Source organism: Hypanus sabinus, chromosome 23, assembly GCF_030144855.1.
Source record: "Hypanus sabinus isolate sHypSab1 chromosome 23, sHypSab1.hap1, whole genome shotgun sequence".
NCBI classification, from domain to species: Eukaryota; Metazoa; Chordata; class Chondrichthyes; order Myliobatiformes; family Dasyatidae; genus Hypanus; species Hypanus sabinus.
The window spans coordinates 35,322,395-35,344,811 of NC_082728.1; the positions used below are offsets into that span (position 1 = coordinate 35,322,395).

The 22,417-nt window shown below is 40.2% G+C and overlaps 1 protein-coding gene across 1 annotated transcript in view; it reads left to right on the forward strand.

Annotated features, from left to right (window-relative positions):
* The window catches only part of zgc:171844 (uncharacterized protein LOC100151763 homolog), a 64,506-nt gene extending 42,305 nt beyond the window's left edge, over positions 1-22,201 (forward strand). The window contains exons 4-6 of the mRNA XM_059948717.1: positions 1,130-1,244; positions 1,982-2,055; positions 16,076-22,201. Coding sequence (XP_059804700.1) covers positions 1,130-1,244; positions 1,982-2,055; positions 16,076-16,194 — 308 coding nt within the window. The 3' untranslated portion in view covers positions 16,195-22,201. The remainder of the gene's footprint in view (positions 1-1,129; positions 1,245-1,981; positions 2,056-16,075) is intronic.
* Positions 22,202-22,417: the final 216 nt, after the last annotated feature.

Consider the following 22,417-nt stretch of genomic DNA (forward strand, 5'->3'; position numbering starts at 1 on the left):
AGTAGCCATTCAAGTTGCCACTTCTTATAACTAGTATTCTTGGAAGTCTGCTACATAATCTAACTACCTTGCCTGTCAGACTGTCTTTTCTTTCCCACCCCCTAAACCTTCTCATTCTTGTTTCATCCTCCCCCAGGTAACAACAGGATTCCTGAGTGGCAAGTTCACCAGTCAGTTAAATATCTGACTCAGTCATTGTTAGTGTCGGACGCCATCAAGTCATTACCATCTCCTGATGATACAATATACAAACTCTCTCGAATGGCGGCCATTACCAAATTAACTTCAGATTCTAGTAATTTTCTAGGCTAACCAATCTATGGTTCTTTGGATTTTGTGGTTGTTTTAAAACCAGGAAGTGAAATTATCCCTGAGATTTTGTTACTCTTAACTGGCATTACCATGTAGGACCATAAAAACTAGAACCAAGATCAATCCATTTAGACTTTGCCATTCAATGAGAACATGGCTGATCTACTTCACTGTCACTCTCCTTGCCACTTGTTTTCCATTAATTTATTCAATAGTATTTAGTTTCTTGTTTACTGTTACATTAATTTTTGTAAGTCTCCATCCCCATATGATTATTGCTCTTTTTTAGATGCCTGATATATTATCTTCTTCCAATGCTGAAAATTACGTGCCCACGGTTTCCATAATTGTAGCAGCCAGCTTGTGCACAGCAAGCTCCCACAAGCAGCAATGTGAATCATCTGCCTCACGTAGGATGACCATTGACCTGGATTCCAAGGATTATTGGCCTGCTGGTCTTTAATATAATTTGCATCTACCTTCAAGGACAAACATCAGTTAAGCTTTACGTCCAAGACCCATTCAGTACTGCACTATCTAAACTGACTTTTGTACAAATCTATCAAGTGGGACACATAGTCAGAAGTGAGAGTGCTACCCACTAAGTCATCAGGTTTTTTTTATCCTTTGTTAATCCATGTCCTACCTCCACTGACACCACACGTGAGGTAATTGTAGTCAGACTTTGGGTCACAAATGAGTAAGTTTGATTCATGTGACTCAGATACTGATTGAAAATCATCTTCATTAAAGAATGTGTCAATACATTTTAGTACAATTACTACTAAAATAACATTTGTTATCATTTAAAATGCAGATAAGGACAAATCAAATGAGGATAAGCAAAAGGAAGAAGAATTACTGCAGCAGATCCATAAATTGGTGGAGACAAGAGACTTCCTTGTGGATGATGTTGAATTTGAACGACTGAGGTACAGTGACTTCATTTAAACAAGAAATATGTAAGATTTATTTCAAGGGGAATAGAATATAAAAACAAGGAGATAATGCTGAGGCTTTAATAGACATTAGTCAGGCTGCACTTGGAGCATTGTCAACAGTTTTAGAACCTATATCTCAGAGAGGATGTGTTGTCATTGGAGAGAGTTCAGGGGAGGGTTACATGATGATTCTGGGACTGAAGGGGTTGACATATGAGGAGGATTTGGCAACTTTGGGCCTGTACTCACCGGAATTTAGGAGAATGCAGGGAGATCTCTTTGAAACCCACCAAATGTTGAAAGTAGATAAGGTGGATGTAGAAAGGATGTTTCCTGTGGTGGAGGTATCCAGAACTAGAAGGCACAGCCTCAAAATTTAGGGGGAAGCTTATAGAACAAAGGTAAGGAGGGTGTTTTTTAGCCAGAGAGTGGTGGTGAGTCTGTGGAATGCTCTGCCCCAGACTGCAATGGAGATAAAGTCTGTGGGTATATTTAAAGCGGAAGCTGTGAATTTCCTGATTGGTCAGGGCATCAAAGGATATGGTTAAGTGGGACCCAGGATCAGCCATGATGGAATGGCAGAGCAGACTTGATGGGTTGAATAGCTTAATTCTGCTCCTGAGTCTTATGGTCTAAATATGAGGTGTGAATTATCAACAATGTTGAATAAATCTGTATGTTGTTTTAGTCTGATGATTATTTTGAAACTTAATTGCTTTTTATCATAGAGAAAGAGAAGAAGACAAAGAAATGGCAGATTTCTTGCAGACAAAATTATCAAAGGCCTGTTCTAAAAAATCAAGTAGGTACCTGTTTGTTAACTTGCTGATGATCCCGCCTCTCCATTTTACTTTGCTGAGGCAAATGTAAATAAAGGGATGGACTCTGAGTAATGAAGCAAAAAAAAATCAAGAGTTTGGGGAGACGGGATAAGTAAGTGTATTTTCAACTCATTGAAAATACTGCTTAGATTGAAAATATTAAATATACAAGACAAACTTCCTGAATCAATACACTGATCTCTATCTAAGAATGCATGACAGTTCATCATAATGCCGCTGCCCAGGAAGGAATTTTGGATTGCAGCAATATTCAAATTATTGCCCTGACATTTTGTGACTTTTTTGTATTTAAATATGCATTTTAAAATATACAATAGGGTCTTTTAAGAGACTCCTGGATAGGTACACGGAGCTTAGAAAAATAGAGGGCTATGGGTAACTCTAGGTAATTTCTAAGGTGAGAACATGTTCAGCACAGCTTTGTGGGCCGAAGGGCCTGAATTGTGCTGTAGGTTTTCTATATTTCTATGTTTCTATATGTTTATCCTTCACTGGGCCTTGCATTGAAATTTCTGATTCTTCAAATCTAACATTATAGCATCTATGTGAATCATCTTAAGTGGAAACTCTTCAATAATGAAATGTTCTGATGCGCCAGAGCAATATCCCAAGCCAAGCAAGGCTGCTGGATGAGGTGGGAGGGTGCTGAGAGGAGGAAAATCACATGGAGTGAGCTGTGGAGCATAGAGTCAAATAGATTGAGCTTCATCATCAGAGCAACATGTGATGTCTTAACCTCTCCTACAAACCTGATTCTTTGGCTGGGAGAGGACCCAGCCTGTTCTCTGTGCACAGTTCCGGCATCCCTCAAGCACATCTTGGTTAGTTGCAAGACTAGTCTGATACAAGGCAGATACACCTGGCAACACAACCAAGTGCTGAGGTGTTTGGCAGCTGAGCTTGAGTGTAAGAGAGTAACTGCCAACGCCAGGCCTCTCAATATCCAAGACAACGGTCCCACAATTACCATCCTTCATCTGGGAAGGAGAGAAACCAGGGGCTAACCCCTTGCCTCATGACTCATGCCCACTGAGTGCAGCCAGGGACTGGGAAATGCGTGTTGATTTAGGCCAGAAGCTTGACTTCCCATCTGAAATTGCGGCCAGACCTGGTCCTTTGGTCCAACTCCTGTTGGCGCACCTTTATCATTGAGCTGATGGTCCCCTGGGATGGGGCTTACGAACGGAAAAGGCTGCGATATGCCACCCTTGCAGCTGAAGCAGAGGAGCGAGGCTGGAACGTAAAAGTGCGCCCAGTTGAGGTGGGGTGCAGGGACTTTGCAGCCAGTTCCACCGCAAGGCTGCTGAGGGAAGGAGGAGTCAGAGGGCAGGCCCATAGGAAGGCAATCAAAGCATTTGCTAATGCCGCCGAGATGAGCCGTCACTGGCTGTGGCTGAAAAGAAGGGATTCTGTCTGGGCTGCCAAGTGTCCATCCAGAGACTAACCATGTGACACACACCCAGGTCTGATCAGCCTGTGGTGGGCCTGCCTCATCTGAGGGTGCCTTGTGATAAAAGGATGAAACACCCAGTGGTGTTGAGGTACACAACTGAAGATGTGTCGTAATGGGAGTAACATCACCTAGCGGTCATCTTTAAGAACTACTTCCAATCAAGTCAAGTGCAGTGCAGAAACTTTAGAGATTGTAACATCCAGTCCTATTTATCAAACTGAAGCAGGGTATATTTAATCTACTCAAAATATAGGAAATAGGTTGAATTTTAAATACACATATTTCACAAAATATACATGCTGTGAATTCTACATTTCCTTCTGATTCTTGTGCAGATTTCCACATGTTCCTGCTGGTTTTCTTTTGTTTCCTGATATGTTACTAAGATTGTCAGGAAACAGGTGTAAATCTTGCACTTATTAGTAAATTTTAACAGTAACTGAGCAATCAATCCCACACAGGAATCTCCATGTCTAGTTTTGAGTCTGTTCTAAAAGATAAGTTTTGACTTTGAAAGCATAAGAGTGTGCACAGACAGAATTCTAGAGATTAGACATGGATAAAAATTCTTCACAAAGGTTGGGTGACGGAAACTGAGGATTCACAATGACCAGAGCAGGATGAGTAAAGGAAGCAATATGAGATATAGGGATGGAGGAGGTAGCAGAAGTAGCATATGGAAAGACTATGCAGAACTGCCTTTGAAATGTGCTCCCTGGAAGGAAGTCAGTCAGATGATGTCAAATATTTAAACAGCGGGGAACGATAGAGATTGATATGGAAGGCAACCCTTTGCTCTCTGGATGGAAATATTGAATGTCCAAAGAGTATTTATTTCACTCTTCCAGCAGAGCATGAGTTTGTGGCAATTCCCCAGCAGTTATGCGAGGGAACAGCTGCAATGGAAAAAGGTAAGTGCAGCAAAATTTGCATTTTAAAAAATAGTTATGTTTTCTTCAATTTTTAAAAAATTTGTTAAATAATATCTAAGTAACTTATAGTAATATTTTAAATGTCTAATTATTTAATTAATTTTTAATTGTCATTGAATTTTTTTTGAATGGGCAGTGGTATTTTGAAATATTTAAAACTTTTGAGTGCTTTGACAACCAGTAAAGCTTTGGAGAGGCTAATATGGCTTTGCTACTTATCAGTGTTTTTCTGCCAATTCAGTGTTTGGAGTTTTCTCTGTCATGCCCACGCAATAGTACTTAATCACACAAGGCCTGAGACCTTGGAAGGTCTAACCAATTTGAACCAGGGCCATACTTAACCAAGAAGTCAATGTTTCTGGATCTAGAAAAGGCAACTCTGTGGTTAGCGTGGATTCCAGCAGTGAATGTAAGAGAGTTAAGCTGGCAGCAAGTTACGGCCCAATGTTTTCACACAGCTAATACCTTGTTAAACATTCATATTGCCCTTAAAAGTGTGGAAGTTTTTTCAAAATTGCTTCAAGTAATAAAATGAGAATCAGAATCAGAATTGATTTTAATATCATCAGCATATGTCGTGAACTTTATTGTATGCGGCAGCAGTACATTGCAATACATTATTAAAAATGAATTATATTAAGATGTATGTATAGTAAGATAAATAAATTAAATAAGTAGTGCAAAAAAGTAGTGAGATTGTGTTCATGGGTTCATCGTCCATTCAAAAATCAGATGGCAGAGGGGAAGAAGGAGATATTCATGAGTTCATGAACCATTCAGAAATCTGACGGTGGAGGGGAAGAAGCTGTTCCAAAAACATTGAAAATGGGTCTTCAGGCTCCTGTACCTCCCCCCAGTGGTAGCAATGAGAAGAGCACATATTCTGGATGGTGAGGGTCCTTAATGATGGATTCTTGAGGCACCACCTTCTAAAAATATACTAAATGTGAGAAGTTGTGCCATGATGCAGCTGGCTGAATCTACAACCCTCTGCAGCCTCTTTCTATCCTGTGTGTTGAAGCCCTCATACCAGCCAGTGATTCAACCAGTCCCAATGGTACATCTGTAGAAATTTACTTAGAGTCTTTGGTGACGTATCAAATCTCCTCGAAATCCTAGTAGTTGCTACTGTGCCTTCTTCGCGATTGCATCATTAGAACATAAGAACTAGGAGAAGGAGTAGGCCATCTGGCCCATTGAGCCTGCTCCGCCATTCAATATCATGGCTGATCTGGCCATGGACTCATCTCTACCTGCCTGCCTTTTCCCCAAAACCTTTAATTCCCCTACTGTGCAAAAATCTACCCAACCTTGTCTTAAATATATTTACTGAGGTAGCTTCCACTGCTTCATTGGGCAGAAAATGTGAAATCTAGATGCCCAGTGATATATTTGAATAAAAACAAAGGTCAACCAAGGGCTCTGCGTAGTTAAGTTCAAGTTCAAAGTAAAAGTAAATTTATTATCAAAGTACATATGTGTCATTTTCTTGCAGGCATGCTCAACAAATCCATAATAGGGTAACAATCATAATAGAATCAGTGAAAGTCTGCACCAACTTGGGCAATCGACTAGTTTGAAAAAGACAACAAATTGTGCAAGTACAAAAAGAAAGAGACAATAATAATAAATATATATTGATAACAAGAGATGAGGAGTCCTTGAATGTGAGTCCATAGGTTGTGGGAACTTTCCAGTGATGGAGCAAGTGAAGTCATCCACTTGGGTTCAAGAGCCTGATGTTTGAGTAACTGTTCCTGAATCTGGTGTTGTGAGTCCTGAGGCTCATAACACCTTCTTCCTGATGGCAACAGTGAGAAGAGAGCATGCTAAGTGGTGGGGGTCCCTGATGAATGCTGCTTTCCTGCGACAGTGCTCAATGTAGATGTGCTCACTAGTTGGCAGTGCTTTACCCATGATTGACTGGGCTTTATCCATTTTCTTTTGGTAGGGTTCAAAGGTTATTGGTGTTTCCATATCAGACTGTGATGCAGCCAGTCAATATACCTTCTACCACCAATCTATAGAAGTTTATCAAAGTTTTAGATGCCGTGCTAAATCTTCGCAAACTCTTAAGGAGGTGGAGTTGCTGTTGTGCTTTCTCCATGATTGCACTTACATGCTGGGCCCAGGAGAGGTCCTCCGAAATGATAACACTAAGGAATTTAAAGTTGCTGACCCTCTCCACTCTTGATCCTCTGATGAGGACTGGCCCATGGACCTCCAGTTTCCTCCTCCTGAAGTCAATAATCAGCTCCTTGGTCTTGCTGATATTGAGTAAGAGGGTATTGTGGCACCATTCAACCAGATTTTCAGTCTCCCTCCTATATGCTAATTCGTCACCACCTTTGATTCAACATGTGACAATGGTGTCATCAGCAAACTTAAATATGGTGCTGGTGCTGTTCCTGGCATGCAGTCATAATAGTTCAGTGATTGGAGCAGGGGGCTAAGCACACAACCTTGTGCTGCACCTGTGCTAATGGAAATCGTGGAGGAGACATTGTTTTCAATCTGAACTGACTGTGGTCTGCAGTGGGGAATTTGAGGATCTAATTGTACCAAGAGGCTTTGAGGCCAAGGTCTTGGAGCTTTATGATTAGTTTAGAGGCAACAATGGTATTGAATGCTGAGCTGTAGTCGATAAAGAGCATCCTGATGTAGCCCCCTGGCTCGGTTCAGGCTCGCTCAGCTCACTTCCGTCGGGGGAGCAGCCTACGGCCCCGCCAAACTGGATAATCAGCTTGTGTAAATGCTGTGTGATATCCCCAACCCCGCCAATTAACAGACAGTACACCATATGTGATTAAATGATTACAGTTTATAGAGATTACTAAAATTAAGTGATTAATAACGATAGTATATCTGAAGGAAAAGAAAATAAAGAAAAGGTGCCAAATTTACCAAAGTCCAAACCACTTCGTGCATGACTGTTGGAGCTCAATTAACAAAGTCTTCTGGCCACCATTCGATCCCTTCAGTCCTTCTCGACTCGCAGCTCAGGACCACCCGAAGTGATTAACCAAGCACCCTGGCACGTCTGTCTTCGTCTCCTCTCCTCGCCGAACCTGCTGACCTTGGACCCGCGCTTGGGGTCCGTTCCGTTGCCCAGCTTACAGAATTGCGTCCTCTCTCTCTCAACCCCTCGCGTTGACTCCCCAAATGCCCGCCAACAATAGCTTACAGACACAGAAGAGAGAGAATAACATTAATCCCACTTGATTAACTGATGCACCATCAATAACTCACTCTAAGACGTAAAGGCGAAATATCGGCTTTTATTGACTGGAAGAAGGAACAAGCAGTGAGTGACCACCATACTACATCCTGGAGACTGAGAGGCCGGGCTCCGGCCTCAATCACCTTTATACAGGGGTCTGTGGGAGGAGCCACATGAACAATCAGCAGGGGGCGTGTCCAGACAGGTATATGTAGTTCACCACATTAACAAATGAATACAATTCTCGTTATCAGTAAATTTTAACCCAAACAAGCTTCCAGCACTCTCTCATAACAAAGAAGCATTCCTACTTTTAACAAAACAAAGAAGCCATTTTGATTAACATATGCAGTAACAAAGAAAAAGAAGAAACCCCCTTTACACTCTACCCCACCCCACCAAATAAAAATCCCCCTTTACACTGATATATACATTTTTGCTGTCCAGATGTTCCAAGGTTGAGTGAAGAGCCAATGAGATGACATCTGCTGTGGACCTATTACTGCGGTAGGCAAACTGGAGCGGATCCAAGTCATTTCTCAGGCAGAACCTGATATGTTTCATCACCAACCTCTCAAAACGCTTCATCACTGTGGGTATAAGTGCTGGTCGATCGTCTTTAAGGCAGGTTAACAACTGTTTCTTTGGCACTGGCATATCTGAAGCCTGCTTGAAGCAGGTGGGTACGTCAGACTGCCAAAGCGAGAGGTGAAAGAACACTTCAGATGATTAGCACAGATCTTTAATATTCGGCCGGGTACCCCCATCTGGGCCGGATGCTTTCCATGGGTCGACTGTCCTGAAGGATGCTCTTATGTTGGCCTCAGTGACTGAAATCACAAGATCATTGAGGGCTGTGGGATTTCCTTTTAAGGGCAGAAAAGCTTTGGGAAAGCAGATAAATCACATAATTTGTACTTTATAATTCCCAGGTGTTAGTGCAAGGACAACAAAATTGATTGCTCCGTTCCTTTCACCAAAAATCTAAAATACTTAACTTGTTGTAACCAGTTTCTTGGAGCTTACAAACTAGGAATTAATAAGAAAAGCATAATGTGAAATATAGTATACACTCTGGTTAGATTAGGCAGTTAATACTTATGGACTAATAAGTTGGGTTGTTTGATTTGTGTTGCAGCTGTCTGATTAATCTGTCCATTTGTGAAAACTGCTGTGCCTTGGATATTATACTTCAGTTGCAATTGCTCCTAATCACCATTCCTAGTCAAACTGTCAGATGTATAGAAATGTTCCTACAAGAATCTGCTTGGCCATCTGAAACATCCTCCACATTTTAAAGATAATCAAGTTTAATTTGTCTGTCACACCCCCACAAAGCAACTGCCAATAAGTTAATGGTTGGGAATTATTCTCAAGCTAAAGAAAAATCATTTAATTTACTGTTGCGGTTAAGTCATCAAGAATATCATATGCAAAAATTCTCATACCCTTTAACAGTGCTATCTTTTATTTGCATTCCTCTTGCCTTGTGATGAGCTCTGCTTCAGTAGGGTTGTGATATGGGTGAATTAGCACTTGCTTTTGCCATGTCTATTGTTTGGCCAGCGTGCATTGCCACCTTACTGTGCGTCCAACTCTTACATAGTCCAGGCTGCAGTTGTATGTACTGAGGGGCACACTGTAGCTCAGTGTGGCCTGCACTAAGGCTCTGTGGGGAAGGGGCAGAGTATAGGATCCTTCCTTGACCACACATGGAAGTGTGATGTTGGGTGGGAAAGCCACTGAAACAATGATAAGGATATATCACTTCATGTTGGCAATAGGCCTATTTTTTGTATTTTTCTTCTTTCTTTGCAATTTAGACTGTGTATTGTACTGACCAGGAATGTAAAGTTCTTTTGCACTATTTCTTCTGTTTATACCATGTATATCTATCATGAATAAAGGTTATTTTTCAATATAGGTAAGTTAATGGTCTTTGGCACTTCTGTTAGTATTATGTCTTCATTAAATCCTTCTAGTTGTCTTGCTACATCATTTTGAACTTCTGTGAGTAGCAGCTTTTTATTAAGAATGGCAGTCTAGTTTTCTTCACAAGACTGCTCATTATCCTTGTATTGGGGTTTTGCTGGTCCAGGATACACAAATAGAGTCCGACTAGGATGAAGTCATTTTTAAGCAGTGCTCTTTGCCTCTTAGTCTATGACATCTCAGGCTATATTGAATAGAATCTACCTGGTGTCAGTCGAATGTATCCACTCCACAACTAGTGGCATGTAAAACTGACTTAGGAGCAACTCCTAATTCAAGGATTCAAAGTACATTTATTATCAAATATGTATACAGAATACGAGTCTGAGATCCGTCATCCTGCAGGCGGGCACGAAACAAATAGACACAATGGAACTTGTTCAAGAGAACACCAAGCACCCAGTGTGTGAGAAAATGACAAATTGCACAAACAGCAAAAAAGCAAATGAACGACACATAAAATATCAAACATCAGTCCAGGAGTCCAGTGGTCCAGTTCACTTCACTGCTGGCCCACTGCATGCTTTATGCAGAGCCATTCTTCACTGAAGTGTCACTGTCTTTATCGATCGCTCCAATCAAACCACTTAAAACAAGCGAAAATAAAGAGTAACTGGAATCCAGAAATACATGCATCATGAATGTCAAATGAGTCTACAGCCCTGCCAATCAATCCTTGCAGCATGAAACCCCAGGGGTCCTGCATTTACCTCAGACAGCAGCTAGCGAGGAGGTGAGAAAAACTGGTCAAATGCAGCCAGACAGCACCAAATACGCACCCATCTTCTGCTCTTGTCCTTGTTGACTGAAACCTAGCTCCTAGTGCCTCAAACAGAAGCAATGGAGATGATGTTGGGCTCATGCACTCGACAACACAATCGGAGAGAGGCAGTGGAGTCGATCATGGGCTCATGCACTCGACTCGATCAGAGAGAGGCAATGAGGTTGAACAATGGGTTCATGCACTTGACTTGATCAGAGAGAGGCAATGGAGTCAACCATGGGTTCACGCACTCGATGACTCAATCAGAGAGAGGGAATGGAGTCAACCATGGGTTCACGCACTCGATGACTCAATCAGAGAGAGGCAATGGAGTCAACCATGGGTTCATGCACTCGATGACTCAATCAGAGAGAGGCAATGGAGTCAATCATGGGCTCCTGCCCCGTCTGTAGACTTCCAGGATGCACATTTCACTCAGTATCTTACCAAACTCCCTCGGAGACAGCAAAGTGCCAGATCACCCAACTGGCACAAAAAAACACACCATCAACTTGTAAATCACAGGTTCCAATCACATGCAGCTTAGTCGTAGAATCATTCTTGAAAGAAGAGGAAGTAAAAGAAGTAGTTTTGTGAACTATATTGAAGATGCTACTGTTGTTCACTGGCACCATCTTGCTACTTCCTGTGCCATCAGTATCAAGGTTGCACCATTGAACCCAATGCATCAAGGAAGTAAAAAACTGATAATTTTATCTATTCGTTCTGATGTACATGTATCAATCTGTAGCCATTTCTGATTTGTACATTTCATGCTGGTCGTTCCATGGAATTCATTGTGCATTATTTGTAGAAATGTTTTACCAATGTACAGCATGCATACTTTGCCCCAGGTATGGGACATTTCTCCCAAGCCGCTCATATTCCTATCTTGGAACAACTTTGCAGGGTTTTCCTCTTCCTGCGTTTTGTTTTATGTTTCACCCTAAGTCTATTCTTCTGTCTATTTACCATTCAGCGTTTCTCAGCCTGTCTTTGTGTGGTCCTGCTATCTCATTTGGGAAGGATCATGTCTGCTGTTCAGTATTGTGAACCAGGCATGGCCCAAAATGTTTCATCATCCAACATTTCTGATCTCATGTTTCAATGCTTGTCTTCAATCCATCTACTAGATCTCATGGATATCCAACAAATTAAATTATGAAACCAAGTGATTTATTCATTAAAAGAACTAAAAAGTTAAAACATTTTTACTTGCTTTTTTCTAGGGAGGCAGACAGATTACAGGCATGTTCTGCCAGTAACCTTTGAAAGTGTCACTAACCACATTTATGTAGCAGTGCACGCACCCATAAAGTGAAACTTCAGAGCTGGACATTTCAATTTTCTTCAAAGATCCTGGTCGACAAATGGATGTCTTGGTTGCTAGTCAATTTTGTTAGACAGTAAAGATGAGCTTAATTTTAAAGATTAAATTTATTTGTCAAGTGTACAAGGGGTGATTGGTAAGTTTGTGGCCTAAGGTAGAAGGAGTCAATTTTAGAAAACCTAGCACATTTAGTTTTCAACACAGTCCCCTCCTACATGTACACATTTAGTCCAGCGGTCGTGGAGCATACGGGTCCCTTCTTTGTAGAAGTGGTCCACAGCAGGGCTGATTGGTAAGTTTGTGGCCTAAGATAGAAGGGCATGAGTAATACAGCTCTCGTTACATGCACGTAACTCAACTCTTTGAGTGAAAATGCAGAAAGTTTGAAATTAATAACTCATCTCCTTCTACCTTGGGCCATGGACTTATCAATCACCCCATGCTGGAGGTCCAAGACGCCGACTTCTACAAAGACGGGATCCGTGTGCTCCACGACCGCTGGACTAAGTGTGTAAATGCAAGAAAAATAAATGTGCTAAGTTTTCTAAAATTGACTCCTCCTACCTTAGGCCACGAATTACCGCTCACATATCAGAACATTGAAACATACGGTGAAATGTGTCTTTTACGCCATTGGCCAACATTGTGCTGATGTAGCCGGCAAGTCATGACATGTCCCAGTGCTAACGTAGCATGCCCACAGCTTTACTAACACTAACTGTAGGTCTCTGCAATGCGTGAGGGAACCAGAGCATCCAGGGGAAACCCACGTGGTTGGAGGAAAAGCGCACAAACTCCTTACAGGCAACGGTGGGAATTGAAGTCCGATTGTTGATTGCACTAGCCGCTACACAGCTACACTTACGTGCTGCCTGCTAGCTGCATGGTTAGCTGATGCAGTGTTAGCACTTCCTTTCCTTTCCTCTCCACTATTCCGGCAGCTGAGACATTTGAAGTCTCATGTCTCCTTGGACGTACGCTAATCTTCCAGTATGTCATCTCGACCCACTGCAACTTCTCAAATGTCTCTTCATGCCTGCACTCTTGATAATGTTCTAGTGAGCCCAGGATCACATTTCCAAATGTTATACTCTCTTTATAATGAAGATACTAAAACTATATATTCTCTGAAAAGCACGACCTTTTGAAGTACAAAGGGCCTTCTCTTGATTGAGTAGAATTCATATGCTGCTTCACAATTGGATCACAGTGAAGCTTTACACAGTTACAGAAAAGCATCTGTTTTGCAAAGCCAATGTTCTGGTTGGCTCTCCACAAGCTGCATATACGGTGTGATCCTTGCAGCTTGTCAGGAATTGCACTGCCAAGCCTACTGTTCGGGAGCTGACAGAGAGGGTGGCGGCTGCTGCAAAGATAAAGATGGATGCAGACAGGGATGAGGAGGCTGAAGTTAATTCGCTCCTGCTGTGTGTTCTTTGCCTGCCTCTGTAGAGTGGGTTATATGGTTTTGTATGCACAGAGAAAAGCTTTGCAAAAGAGAATTTCCTAATAAAAACTACTAAATAGAAATTGCTAACAATCTGGCTGGCATTTTAAAACACCAGCTTCACTGAATTGTTCATTTTACCTGCATTTCTTAAATGATCACAGTGCTTTGGATTTCCTTTGGGTTTTAAAGTTTTCATGTTAACAAATTTGTTATTTCTACACATGAAACTTAATTCTCAGCTTGGACAGCCATCTCTTTAGAATAAATATATTCTATTGACACTGGCAATAATTGATTTTCCTCTTCAATTATTTCTCTCCTGTAGTACAATGCTGCAAATTTGACAGTAATTTGCCTGTAGTTAGCACCTTGTATCCAAAGTGCAGTTTATAGGAGAGAAGATTTGCCAAAAAATAGATTAAAGTCCTAAAGAGCCCTTTGAACGTGGGAGTGATGGCAATGTTGTTAAGCAGGACTAACAAGAAATTGAAAATTATTTCAAACCTCTGTTTATAGCACTTCTGTATGCTTTCAGATTTATTCAAGATAGTGAGGAGAATAATTTTCTTTCAGATTTTACACCCGATCTGAGAGACTTTTTTCCTCCACTTGGCATGAGCCTCCCATAGGCCATCTTACGGGCAAATCAACAAAGGACGCTTGACAGCTGTGGCAGGGCTTGAATGCTATCACCTCCCACAATGTGAAATCAAGCAATATGGGAGACAGCAGGGCTTCACTTCCAGATGAGCTCAGTGCCTTGCTTTGGCCACCAGAACATGGAGGTCTCATCGTGAATCCCCCACATCCCCTGTTGATCCTATGGTCTTGTTCTCTGAAGCTAACGCGCGGGCTGCCTTCAGGTGGGTCAATTCATGGGAAGCATCTGGACAGGGTACCTGGTCACATACTAAAAATCTGTGCTGACCAACTGGCTGGTTTGTTCAGAGAAATCTTTAACCTCTCGCTTCAGCAGTGTGTGCTACCCACCTGCTCCAAGCAGGTTTCAATCATACCGGTGCCCAAGAAGACTGCGGTGACCTACCTCAACGACTGTCACCCAGTTGCACTTACATCCACAGAAATAAAGTATTTTGAGAGGCTGGTGATGAAACATATCAGCTCCTGCCTGAGAGGCAACTTGGATCCACTCCAATTTGCCTTCTGGAGCAACAGAGCCTCAGCAGATGCCATCTCAATCTTGGAACATTTTGACAGCAAAGGTGCGTACATCAGGATGCATTTTATTGACTACAAATCAGCATTCAGTACCATCATGCCCTCAAAACTAATCAATAAGCTCCAAGACCTTGGCCTGAATACCACTTAGTGAAATTTGATCCCAGATTTCCTTACTTGTAGACCCATGACTTCATGAGAGGGAAACCAGAAGTCCATGAGCCAGAACTCATCTGAGGATCAGAGGTGGACAGTTTTAGCAGCTTTAAATTTCTGGGTATTACTATTTCAGAGGACCTGTCCTGGACCTAGCACGTAAGTGCAATTGTGAAGAAAGCGCGGTAGTGCCTTTACTTCCTTTGGAGTCTGCAGAGAATCATCATGACATTAAAATTTTGACGAACTTTGATAGATGTATAGTGGGGATGTATATTGACTGGTTGCATTATGGCCTGGTATGGAAACACCAAAGCCTTTGAACTGAAAATCCTGCAAAAAGTAATGGTTACAGCCATGTATGTGAGAAAGAGAATGCTGGATCTTCAGTTCCCAAGACTCAAGGCTTTAGAAAGTTCACTATAATTCTTCCACTTTCTGTTTTAAACAACTAATTAAAACCTGTCACTTTAAACTTTTGCTTTTTTTCCCCCAACATCTCCTTATGTGAAAGCACTCTGTTCTTCACAGGATTAAATAGGAACTGTTTTAGAGCAAGTTATTTTTTTTTGTCTTAAGATCCAGTGCTTTGGAATTACACAGGTAACCACAATATTTTACTCCAGTATTTTCATCCATACTCTCCACTGGCATTTACAGAGATGGCTAGTTATTACAATTATAAGCATTTTGCTAATGAACCTGCATAGAAACTAAAACTTGAATCTTAAGATAGAAATCTACTGAGGATGCTTAAGTACATATTTTTGTAAATAACTGTTTCATAACATTATCTTCAAGCATATGTTAATACAGCAAAAATGCACGTTAAAAATGGTGAAAAAAATGCATTACTAACCCTCAATGAGCAAACCGTGTTAGAATTAACCTATAGGTTATAACGTTCCAGTTGACAAAATAGAACAGGCAAGGAAAATTATTTTGCCATGGGTTATTTGAAACTGAAGGAGATTTACTTTCAGAACTCCTGCAAAAGATTTTAATTTTTTTCCTATCAGTCTGGTGCATCAGCCAGACACCTGGAACCTGATATGCATGGACAATAAACATAAAATGCTGGAGGAACTCAGGAGGTCACACAGTATCTATGGAGAGGAATAAACAATCGACAGATGAAGGGTTCTGGCTTGAAACACTGAATAGATATTCCTCTTTGTAGATGCTGCCTGACCTGTGTTTCTCCAGTGTTTTACGTATGTTGCCGTGGATTTCCGGTACCTGCAGAATCTCAGGTGTTTCTGATGTGCAAGAATTTTCATAATATTTTGCGACCCATCTAATCTGGCTTTATCGCCTTCAAAGGGTTAGCAGTGCAGGGTGGATGAGGAATGAGGAAAATCTTCGAACCAGTGAACATTGGTTTAATTGGCATCTTCTCCAGTTATTCTGAATGTAATTCATTGACGCCTGCACGGCGGAGGAAATGTAAAATCAAATCAATATAAATATTGCAGATAATCCAAAATCTTGCTGTCTCATCACAGGTATTGCAAAAGAAAGAAAAATGACATCCAGAGCACAGCAAACAACTAAGCCGTTCATGGCGAAGACTGGACTGACTCTGCTCAAGGAATGCTGTGGATTCACCTGCTCCATCATGTAAAAGTCGAAGATTTTAAAAGCTGAATGTTTTGCAGGAATCACCACAGAAGTATGCATGGGATTATAAATATTTCACTGTTGCATCATCCCAAATTGATAATTGTGTAAAACCAGTTCATATTCATATATGGCAGAGTGATGTATTTATTGGACTGGCAGCCACTAACCAAGATACTGCCGGAGTCCATTCAGCCCTTAGAGCTAATTCGACTATTCAGTAAGATAATGGCTGATCTAAATTTTATCTTCGGTAATCTTCCCTTCAGTTGTTTCTTTTGAAACTCTTTTGAAAGAGCAGTCTGCGAATCTTAGTTGTGACACTAACTGAACCAATATCCACCACACTTTAGATTTCCACTGCAAACTGCATGAAAAGTGCTTTCTGATCTCACTCCTGAATGTAATGACTCTAAATTCCTCACTGGGAGAAACTGAAGCCTTTTTATCATGTCAAACACCTTGGTTAGATTACCCTCTGTCTTCTGAGTGCAAGACTGGCCACACTTAGGCATCTATCCTCAGATTTTAACTCTTTAAACTCTGGTGTCATGCTGGAAAATCCCTTTTATGGATTCTGCTCAAACAGACCATCGTATCCTGATGCGGTCTGACCATTGCAATAAAGATCAGTGTTCCATATGTCTTGTAATTTCTTAGTTGTTTTGCACTAGCCTTCAATGACTTGTCTGAACAGAGACCCAAATCCCTTTGTTCTTCAACAGTTACAAGTTTGTCTTTATTGCAAAATTATTATTTTACCTGGGAAAATGACCTCAAATTTCCTCTCCTCCCTGCTCCTACTGGTCCCCATCATTCTGTGTCTCTCTCCTTCACCACCATCTCTCACTGGTTCCCCTCCCTACCTCTCATCCTTTATCCCATACTCTACCATCCTCTCTTCCCACATTCGATCACTTGCAGCCCTTTGTCATGTCTGCCTATCCCCTCCCAGCTTCCAATGTCAGTCCCACTATCCTCCTTCCCTCATTTGCCTATCATTCCCTTACCTGGATCCACCTATCACCTGCTAGCATTTGTTCCACCCCTTCCCTCCAGTTTTTATACTGGTTATGTAACTTCTATCCTTCCAGTCCAGTTGAAGGGTCTTGACCTGAAACATTCACTGTCCATTTCCCTCCATAGATCTTGCCTGTCCCATTGAGTTCCTCCAATGTCTATCTGTTATATCAGCTCTCCTTGCATTGATCCATCTTCTGTAGAAGTCATATAATCTGTTAGTGTCCTTTTACAACACTTTTCTTGCACGTAAACCCCATTGTGCCTCCTACCTTTGGGTATTCAGCAAACTTGGATGTAATGCCTTTGACAAATATGATAAAGTTGAGCACCTGGTACACATGCCAGATTTATCAATTGTCACAGCAGATTAGATGCCAGTTATGCTTTATTTGTTACATACCACAAACTCTGCCAGAAGAAGAGAGGGCTGGCGGTCCTGGACAGCAGCAAATGTAAGCTGTAGGAAATTGGTATAAAGCCTCTCTCCTTTCAGATTACAATGTCACTTTTCAATCCTAAAGCTGATCAAAGAGTATAATTTCTTCATTGGTGTCTCGCTGGCAAAGCCTCAAAGTGAACACCACCAGCAGATTACAACTGGATTAAAGTGATGAAAGTTCCAGTAAAATAATAATTTTCTTTAATTTATTCCATTCAGCCTGCATTGCTGAGGTTTATATTCCAGTACTAAATGAGATTTTGTGTCGTTTGCTCTTTCTTCTGAATGGACTTCTTTGCGCCTGATTGAGTACCTTTATTCATTCATGAATTGCATATGGAGGAAATTTTATTTTTCCGTATACTTGTAGAGCCCCTTTGTGACTTCATGTGATTTTGACCCAACATTTATTCAAATGTCACATCACCCATGGTAAAATAATATATCATCTCTCCTATTGATGTGCCCAATATCATTAATTCAGAAAATCAGAATCAGGTTTATTTTCACTGACATAAGTTGTGAAATGTTTTGCTCTGTGGCAGCAGTATGGTGCAAGTATAAATAGTCAAGCACTTTCATTTCTTTTAAAGTAAGATGTACTCCAAAGATAAAGAAACTCTATAGTCATTTTTCTTGTAAGGTTTACATTTTTCTGAATATTACCAGATTCCTGTATTTTCTTCATACAGCAAAACAGACAAAGAACTATAAGGGACAGGCTAGATGCAGGAAGATTGTTTCCGATATTGGGGAAGTCCAGAACGAGGAGTCACAGTTTAAGGATAAAAGGGAAGCCTTTTAGGACCGAGATGAGGGAAAATTTCTTCACACAGAGAGTGGTGAATCTGTGGAATTCTCTGCCACAGGAAACAGTTGAGGCCGGTTCATTGGCTATATTTAAGAGGAAGTTAGATATGGCCCTTGTGGCTAAAGGGATCAGGGGGTATGGAGAGAAAGCAGGTAAAGGGTTCTGAGTTGGATGATTAGCCATGATCATACTGAATGGCTGTGCAGGATCAAAGGGCCAAATGGCCTACTCCTGCACCTATTTTCTATGTTTCTATTATTCCAGTCAGTGTTCCTACTTTTTCATCTTGATGCAGTATTTGTTAGATTTAACCTATCCACTTTGGTTGTTCCATCTAATGAGAAAATAAAATCTTTTCTTAATATACAATTGTAAAAAACTATAGTTTGTTCCACAGGTGATGACTGATGATGGCAGTTATCTGTTAGGATGTCTTATTTATCTAATGCATACAGTGGATTCCGGTCAATTGGGACACATTGGGACCAGTACATTTTGGCCCAATTAAGTGGCTGCCCCAATTAGCTCAAGTTTCATGGAAGTAGTTAAAAAGGTATTAAAAAAAGGCAAATTGATTTACAATAAATTAGATGGAGAACAAATTAGAACACTACCAATAGTACAACAGTACTATCAAACTGTGTATTAGTTCTGAATAGTTATCAACAGAGGAATTAATCCAATATGCACATTGAACAAATCAAAACAGACACCTAGTGCAGATAATGAACTGCCTTTGTGCAATGCTATTGATGACTGCATCCTCCAAATCTTCATTTTCATTGTAACATTCACAATGATTGTTGATATGTTCAAAATGTTCATAGTTCTTAACTTGTTGAAGTAGTAAAATCATTGCATTTTTATTCTGGCCATTTCTGGCATCTCCAAACCTGAATGCTTAAAGCCGCAATGAGCAGAACAGTTCTGAATTGTCTTACTGCTTATTTTTCGCTAACAGTGACAAAAATCACTGCTTTTTGAACACAAGTACACTCAACTGATGCTATTTAAAAATTTCACTCAGTTTAGTAACTACAGGCCACACAAGAGTACACAACAACAATCTCCTGCCCCAATTAAGCAACATAGTGTCCCAAGTAAAGGAAGGGCATTCTGACTAAACACTGCTTGTTTATTCATTTCTATAGATGTTGCCTGACCTGCTAAGTTTCTCTAGCATTTTGTGTGTGTTGCTTTGGAATTAGAAAACTTTCTTGTGTTCATTATTTTCTCACTTAGTTTTTGTTCTTGAAGAGTTGTCCTAAATAACTGGCTGCCTGATTAACTGATGGAGCAGTTAACTGGAATCTACTATTTTGGTATTGCTTATTATCATCACATGTACCAAGATACCGTGAAAAGCTTGTTTTGTGATCTATCATTAAGATCGAATCATTACACAGTGCATTGAGCTAGAGTAAAGTAAAACAATAACAATACAGAATAAAGTGTAAGAAGCTACCAAAAGAAGTGTAGTGCAGGAGATGATAAAGTGCAAGATGATAATGACGTAGATTGTGAGACCAAGAGTCCATCTTGTTCTACAGGAAGTCCATTCAAGAGACTGATAGCATGATGCAATCTACCTCATTTGTTTCTTACATACATGTGGTTTTGAGAGACTAAAGTGCATGCTGTGCGCCATGATGTATCAGTGACAATACTGACTCATTGTTTTATAGGATGGAGTGATAGGATAGTGTGCCGTCCATTGAGTCTGTCTGTAATAACCAAATAATCTACTGATGAGCACATTCTTTGGGATGTTGGAAGAAACGAGGGCAGCTGCGGAAATCCAAGCAATCACTTGGTGAGAATTTAACCCAGATTGATGAAAAAATATATTCCTTAATTTGGTCCAGAAATACATTTTATTTATGTAGTAACCAATTACAAAAAGAAAAATTCCAGTTGTCAAACATCAGAAAATCTACAGAATCTGGAAATGCAAGCAAGACACACAAAATGCTGGAGGAACTCGGCAGGCCAGGCCAGGAAAAGAGTAAACAGCCGGTGTTTCGGCCGACACCCTTCAGCAGGACTGAGGGGGGAAACGATGAGTCAAAGTGAGAAGTTGGGGGGATGGGAGGAAGAAACGCAGGGTGGTGTCCATTCTTATTATTATCAACCAGCAATGAACTGTTAATATTAAAAGGTATTGAACAAAAATTGTGAGCACAGTTTGAATGTAGGCAACAATTTCAAAGGAAAATTTGGAGCTTGTGTTACCAAAATGGTTCAAGGTTATCTCCTATAAAAAAAATATATACTGAAGTTAATAACAAAGGCAAAATAGAGTTCATTATCATATGCACAGGTACAATGATAAATTTACTTACAACATCATCACTGACACATAGCATCATGTAATTAGCACTCTCAATATTGATGGCCTGTGAGCAATACTCGGAAACTTCATGTCTAACCAAGAGATCCATGTTGGTTAACTATTTTTATTGGTAAATTATTTTTTGCAAACAATAATTTTACCAGCATAGGTGATCACTGAGTGATTCAGTCAATAGTAATATATTGGTAAATTGTTGAACTTATTAATCCACATGCTTGTGCAATCACATGAATCTCAAATAGTATTAACTATCTGATCATATGACTCAGCCTAAATATAATCCCACCTCCTCCTCACCTCAAACCCCAGCGTCAAACTCACCATCATCCTTTTCGATTCATTTTGGATTGTTTTCAGTGTTAACTAGTTGAGAGAGAGGTGGAATAAGTTCACATTATATAAAGATATGCAACATCCAGACTCGAGCAATGAAACAACTAATTGCTATAAAGCCACTTGTTCTGAAAAAGATACGTATAATTTCTGTTTAATAAGTGGAATGGAAAGTGCACAAAAGATGAGCCATTTATTACTAATGGCTATTATAAGGGAGAGTTGTTCATTGAAGAAGCAGTCACTTTTGAAATTCTTGGTTAATTACTGAGGAACAGCATGTATCAGTTTAAAGAGGTTGCCTGTTGATTGATTGCCTTTTTAATACAAGTATTGTGACTATTACCATAACATTTTTAAGAACTGTTTCATGCATTTTGTTGTCCAGATGTAAATATTAAGTAAAAGTTGTTCTCTTTCCTGTGTGTTTTGATTATGAGCACTTGATGAAAACAGTACCTCAGGCAGTTTTGCATCATTATTCATGCACAATTGCTGTAACATCTTTAGTTATCGTATTTAGTAGCACTCTGAAACTATATAAAAAGTGTTTATTTTGCATATCCCTTTAGAATATTCATTTTACATTTGTAGCTAATATGAACTTCATGAGCTGCTAGAAATATATTCTGGATTCATGCTAGCTAAATGATATATATTAGGTGTGGTTCAATGTTATATAACTAGCTCAAGAGCAGATGGATATTTACTTATATATGTGCTTTATATTGTAAAATGCTTTAAATGTTCAGAACCTTGTAAGACGTTACAGAGTTAAGCTGGCCCCACTGCTTTACCTTGTTCAAAAGAAGCATGCTTCTCATGGCCAGGAAGTCATAGCCAGAGAAATCCAGTAGTGTTTTGTATAGATCAATTGTTAAATGTGTGAAATAATGTATATTGTTGAAATTAACCTGTAGAGCGTAATAAAGTGATAGTGCCTTGATATTGCAGTGAGGTCATACAAAATACATGAGCTGCTTTTCTATAAGAATGGATTGTTATATTTGCAGGAACTGTTAAATAGGTGTGAGTTGAATAAATCATAATGATATGAATGAATTGCAGTGGTTGTACTATTTCCTTACACCATTTTACTCCCTCACTCATTTTCCTACCATCTATTCTCTCTCACGTGGCCATAATCTCCAGATTGATTCTTTTGCCACCCAACTATACCAGAGGAAATTAATCTTCCTGCACATTCCTGACATTCCAGAGCGCTTGAGAAAAGCCCAGGTTGTCACAGGAAGAGCATGCAAACCCCA